The sequence below is a fragment of the Salvelinus sp. IW2-2015 genome, linkage group LG6.2 (assembly GCF_002910315.2).
Source record: "Salvelinus sp. IW2-2015 linkage group LG6.2, ASM291031v2, whole genome shotgun sequence".
Taxonomy (NCBI): domain Eukaryota; kingdom Metazoa; phylum Chordata; class Actinopteri; order Salmoniformes; family Salmonidae; genus Salvelinus; species Salvelinus sp. IW2-2015.
Genome location: NC_036846.1, coordinates 9793407 through 9800155, shown reverse-complemented (window position 1 = coordinate 9800155; position 6749 = coordinate 9793407). Strand labels below are relative to the sequence as shown.

Sequence of the window (6749 nt, the reverse complement as noted above, 5' to 3'; positions counted from 1 at the left end):
GATGGATCAGTGCACTTTAACAAAAGTTCCTCAGGAAGTGTGACAGTAATGATAACTTTGGGATTCTGAGCAGATTATTACAGGAATTGTGAAGATCTGTTCCGGTGTCATGCATTGAAATGTGTGGCTTTCTTTTGCAAAATAACTATGAATTAACTGACTTCTTTTCAAATAATTGTCAACGTATGGGACGTATTAGAAGGAACCATAGCAGGTGTATTTCTCTCCGGTAGCTGGCATATTCTGTCTGTTCACAAATCATCTGTGGGAACATGGCAGCTCTCAACACCAGACAACACGCATTGGAAAACCTCCCTAGTCTTTGGGGTTGAATCTGTGTTTGAAATTCACTGCTCGAATGAGGGGCCTTACAGATAATTGTATGTGTGGGGTACAGAGATGTGGTAGTCATTCAAAAATCATGTTAAACTCTATTGCACACAGAGTGAGTCCATGCAACTTATTATGTGACTTTTAAGCAAATGCTTACTCCTGAACTTATTTAGGCTTGCCATAACAAAGGGGTTGAATTCTTATTGACTCAAGACATTTCAGCTTTTCATTTTTTATTAATTTGTACTAACATAATTCCACTTTGACGTGATGGGGTATTGTGTGTAGGCCAGGGCCAAAATAAATACATTTAATCCATTTTAAATTCAGGCTGTAACACAACAAAATGTGGAAAAAATGAAGGGGTGTGACTACTTTCTGAAGGCACTGTACATACTTCGACCCACATACACACAGCCACACCCATACAGATAATACCCAGAGCACACAGGAGGGAGGGAACCTTCAGTTACTGTATCCAAAGGTCAACTGTAGGTGGCCGCACCTAGTAGGAGTCGTCACGTCATTGAGGTGGTTCCCTAACAACATCTCTAAGATATTTTATTAATCTAATGCGACATTCTGGGTGTAATATTCAGGCTACAAGGTAAGAACCCAACTAATGATGACAGTATAGTGAAATGTATGATGTATACAGTGGTGTAAAGTTCTTAAGTAAAAATAATAAGTACTACTTAAGTCATTTTTTGTGGTATCCGTACTTTACTATTTCTATTTTTCACAACTTTTACTTTTACTTCACTACATTCCTAAAGAAAAGAATGTACTTTTTACTCCTTACATTTTCCCTGACACCCAAAAGTACACGTTACATTTTGAATGCTTAGCAGGACAGGAACATTGTCTAGTTCACACACTTATCAAGAGAACATCCATGGTCATCCCTTGCCTCTGATCTGGCRGACTCACTAAACACAAATGTTTCATTTGTAAATTATGTCTGAGTGTTGATCCTGGCTATCCGTAAATTAAAAAAACAAGAAAATAGTGTTGTCTGGCTTGCTTAATATAAGACATTTTAAAATATTTATACTTTTACTTTTGATACTTAAGTACATTGAAATACGTTTAGACTTTTACTCAGGTAGTATTTTACTGGGTGACTTTAAATTTTACTTGAGTCATTTTCTTGTAAGGTGTCTTTACTTTTACTCAAGTATGAAATGTGGTACTTTTTCCACCACTGGATGAATAATGAAATGTATGTGATTCTAGTAATGGTTAGTACAAACAATGGAGTTGAATAACCTTATATGTTGGGCTATGATGGGTTAGACAGCTGTACTAAGCTCATGAGACATCAATTATATTCTTCAAGATATTTATTTCAAATGACCAACTAAAAGCAGTAAATATTGCAGATTGTCACGTCTACTCCTTCTCCCTCCCTCCGGCACTCGACGTCGCCTGTCTACTAACCACCGATCCTGGCTTCATTATTATGTACACCTGTTCCCCATCATTACGCACACCTGGTCATCATTCCCTCCTTGATTACTCCCCCTTTATTTAGCCCTCAGTTGTCTTCAGTCATTAGGTGTTATTGTTTTCTCTCAYGTTCAGTACATGGCTCTTGTTTGTKCTACTGTATCGGTTCTTTATTAAATACACCTTCTACACCTGTTTCCTGACTCCCGGCGTATACGTTACACAGAAGAGTTTCAGTAGACTGTGTAAAGGAGAAGTACTGGAATGAGCTGCCACAGGTACAATCAATCAGTCATTCATGTTCGTTACAATATGACCTGGGTTTATTGATACGGACAGCGGTTGCAACACTCATTGACCTTGGATCACTGATAGACAGAATCCACAGACACTGGAAWAGAAGACAAAAACAGAACAATACAGTGGAAAATACTCAATTCTGTCAATTCTGTCAATATTCTGTCAAAACACTCCCCTCCCTATCTATTTGTACAGGGAATCTAAAAGTTTTAATTTGTCTCTTGTGTGTCCAATAGAAATTAATGGTAAATAATGTAATGTATGTATTGTATTAGGCACGTCATAATTTGAAATACAACAAAAACAAACTGCAAACATTTGACTACTTTAATACACTTAGGGAATTTGTCCAAATACTTATGACACCTTCAAATGGAGGGACTAGATACATAAAGTGCTTTCATTTCTAAATGGTAAAACATATGTATGAAAAAGCACTCAAATAAAAGGTGACATTCTGTTCTKATCTCAAATCCAAAATCCTGGAGCATAGAGCCAAATTAAAAGTTTTAGCTTCACTGTCCAAATAAATAAAAAGGTTTGTGTATAATTTTAGTGACCCCACCTTATAATGATGTAAGCATTGGCCAGCTTTTTATTGTTGGTTTTCTCTAATTGTTTTTCAATCAGTCACTTTGCACTACAACTATTGTATTGCATGATCATTTTTGGTCTGTATATTTTTTTCTAAATGCTGGATGTCTTTGTTTAGGTACAATGAGTCTCTCTGGGGGAAGAGAGGAGGAGGAGGGGGCGATGGACTTTAAGATTAGTCTCTCTGGGGGAAGAACGGAAGAAGAGGGGGCCACTACCTCTAAGATGAGTTTCTCTGGGGAACGTGACACTGACAGGTGGGAGGAAAGGTTGAGAGAGTGAGATAGAAAGATACTTCCTATATGCTGGCTTGTGAGTGTATCCATAACTTGAATTGTATGTTCTTGTATCAGGGATATGACATCATCATTACTCAACAGAAAGGATTAGTGCGTGCGTGTGTGTGTGTGTTTGTGTGTGAGTGAGAGATATGGAATCATGGTGTTTTATTCCTACAGTGTGGACCATGGTGGAGAGTGCTGTTCAAAATCCAATCTTAGGAAATGTGAGTGTTGACTAGGGTTGCAAAGCCACTGGTAATTTATTCAGTGATTTTGGTAATTAACAGAAAATCTATTGCAATCTATAGTAACTTTGGTCATTTATAATTAAATCACTTTAATGTTTATTCATATATAGTAGTCATTGTTTATATCTGTGTCAATATTGTCCATGATTCTCTAGTGGATAGACCAGGTTCAAGAGAAAATAGGCTACTTAATGAAAAAAGCATGTAATCAACAATGGCATTATCTTCAATGAACTTCCAACTATTGACTTTGTTCACAATTGCCACCAGTTTGTCGCCAAAACATTTACAGCAGCCATATTGACCTAGTAAAATAAATAAAAATGTGTAAATAATATATAAAGGATATCTCATGCTGAAACTCTCATATTTAACACCAAGGGTATTCACTAACCTGATGGTTTATTTTTAGGATCATGTTTTACAGCTATGTCATTCTCTTTTTTTATCATCTTATTTGATTAATTTATATATTTTACATGTGATACGGCCACACAGAGGGCCAGAGATAATTCCAGAACACCTGATTGAACTAGTTGGTCCAGTCAGATTGAAACTCTCATTCTATGGAACCATAGATCCAAACCACCAACATCCCACTAAATATAACTAGAATGATGCCGTCAACTCTGTAGCTGGCACTGTTGGTGAACTGCTTCCTGTAGCCTGATGTAGAATTAGGAACGGGAACAAACATTCTCTAATGTTGATTCAAGAGATAGAAGAAAAGTGTTCTGAAAGCAACGATTGGGCTCCAGTCCGATGTCTGASAATCACTGACAACACCATATGTAGCTGGAGAACAGTAAACGGTGTTGGTTGGCTCTATTGATATAATATGATGTCATGTTGTCTTGGTCTCCCCCATCAGATGCCTCTGATCTCACACTGGACCCAAACACAGCATTCAGAGAGCTCTCTCTGTCTGAGCAGAACAGGAAGGTGACAAAGGTGAGAGACGAGCAGCCGTATGCTGATCACCCAGAGAGATTTGRCTTCTGCAGACAGGTGCTGTGTAGAGAGGGTYTGACTGGGCGCTGTTACTGGGAGGTAGAGTGGAGTGGGGAAGGGGCTGATATAGCAGTGACATATAAAGGAATCAACAGGATAGGTGATGGTAATGACTGTGATCTTGGATTCAATATCAAGTCCTGGAGTGTGCACTGCTCTGATGACGGTTACAATGCCTGGCACAATGACGAGAGAATTGCCATACCTGTCCCCTCCTCCTCCCACTCAAACAGAGTAGGAGTGTATCTGGACTGGCCCGCTGGCACTCTGTCCTTCTACAGCGTCTCCTCTGACACACTRATCCGYGTGCACACATTCCACTCCACATTCACTGAGCCCCTCYACCCAGGGTTTGGGATTTGGGCGACTGGCTCCTCAGTGACCCTGTGTCAGGTAGAATAGCCTCCTGTTTCCTGGAGGAACATCAGGGAAGTCACACTCCAGTTCAAACACCTGTAAGCATGACAGAACACACACTTTCAGAAAAAAKKGTWTGGTTAGGGTACGACATTGTTCCCTGGGGTACAAATATCAACATACACCATTATGTACTTATGTACACATAGTAATSTAGTACAATGGTACATTTTTGTACCCAATATTTTGAATATAAAAGTACAATCATTGGAGGTGTAGCTTATTGGGGGAGTGGCTTTCAATTAGTTATTTTTGGMCACCCTTGAGTGGAAGTGTTGTACCAGTGGTCCATGGTTATGTTCATTTGARTTTGAGCATATCTGATGCTCGTTTTGAAGTCTTTATAAAGACGTATATACATATGTAAGGARCATGTGACAATAAAGAGCTGTAAATAATATTATAGCGACATTAACCCAACATTGAGCCGCCTTGTCAAGAGGTATGGACCTCTTGGCATGATGGGTATGGTGCTGGTTTAACAGTCCCTGGACCCAGGTTCAAATCCTGGTCAGGGCTACCCCCTGAATTTATTACCTTTGTGTCAGAAGGGGGAGGGTGAAAACTGTACATGTGAGAGACCTGGTATAGAAAATAGGTATATTTATTATAAAGAATTTGGTGGGTGCTTATACTGTATATGTCTTATACACATGTGGTAATTAGAAATGAGATGTTCTGCATATCACAATTCCCCCATCATCAACAGCGACCCTGGAGCAATTASGGTYAAGTGCCTTGCTCAAGGGCCTTGTYKGCTTGGGGATTTGAACTAGCAACTTTTCCATTACTGGCCCAACGCTCTAACCTCTAGGCTACAGTAACTGACACCACAATTGTTTTCTGACATCCCAGGTTTTGGCACTTAAAATGAACAAAAAGCTTTGTCACTGAGGTTGTACCTTAAAAAGGAACATTTGTACCTTTTTGGCTCTTTTAATGTGCGGACTGCAAGGGTACTATTATGTTCCTATAACATAACTAATGAGTAATAATAATAACAGGATACCACTAGAGTGACAAGCGTTTCCACCCCTTTAAGTACAATACGGTACCTTTTTTTCTGAGAGTGCAGAGACATGTTTTTTAAATCAATTATCTTTTTGATATTGTTTTRATTCCTTGGTGTTTGTAAATATTGCCATCGGTAGAACACATATTTGTCAAAATGTTCACACAACAATCCTTTATGCAATTTTATACAGATGAAAGAAGATGTTTTCATTTGCATTTACAAGAATATGGCTTTTCAATAAATTGAATCCTACCTACAGTACCTGTCTACCAATGGTTTAGACTATGATTGAAGTGTCTTGTCAGTGAATGTGATTTAGTACGTATATTTCTGATGATGCCTCTTGGCCAGGGCACAACAGAGCAATAGATGATTTGAATGAAACTCACATGAACCAGGTATCCATCCAGCCTTTTTACACGAGTAAAGTACATGATAGATAAAAAATGTCACGGCACGCCAAATGGAAATAGCTAATTTGTTGGTAAACTTTCCAAATGTCAATAAAWCAAAATACTCTAAACAAGGTTGGATCTTTTTGTGTCGGTAAAATTAGTTATGCGAGAAATGGTGATGGAAATGCCTTTATGCACAAATATTTATAGAATAATCATTGTATCGAAGTAAACTTTGAGTCACATGATGTTATGGTGTACTGTCCTCCGACTGGGACTCGGAAAGCATGCGGTTTATTAGGCTACAGATTAAATACATTCTGATGAACTTCACAGCGGTGCGGAAGTGCACGGTGATGAGCTTGATGCTCATTTCCAATAAATATCAAGAGTCTTATTCTGGAGACACGAAAATCGATGCCTGGCTGAAGTTTGACAAATACAAATAATCTTGCTCTTTTGTCCATAATAATCTCATCATGTAGTAGTCTATACCTGCACTATATCTGCAAGCTGTTGACTTGAGCACGTGCCAAGACCAGAGTGTGCACATTCGCTATGTAACGCAATTTTTTTTGTCACATAACCATCAGTAGAGTTGAAAATKAAATGGAAACCCATTTAAATTGTGTTTTTATTCACTACATAGGAATTTAAACACAAAATGTATATTTATGCGTACTATGTCATCACGCACAGCCTTTTA

General features: G+C 38.4%; 1 protein-coding gene across 1 annotated transcript; it reads left to right on the top strand.

Annotated features, from left to right (window-relative positions):
• Window positions 1-823: 823 nt before the first annotated feature.
• Window positions 824-6166, top strand: LOC111965807 (stonustoxin subunit beta-like). Its single transcript, XM_023990124.2, has 4 exons — window positions 824-940; window positions 2795-2933; window positions 3135-3181; window positions 4077-6166. The coding sequence occupies exons 2-4, from the start codon at window positions 2800-2802 to the stop codon at window positions 4616-4618; spliced, it is 723 nt and encodes a 240-aa protein (XP_023845892.1). The 5' UTR covers window positions 824-940; window positions 2795-2799; the 3' UTR covers window positions 4619-6166.
• The last annotated feature ends 583 nt before the right edge of the window (window positions 6167-6749 follow it).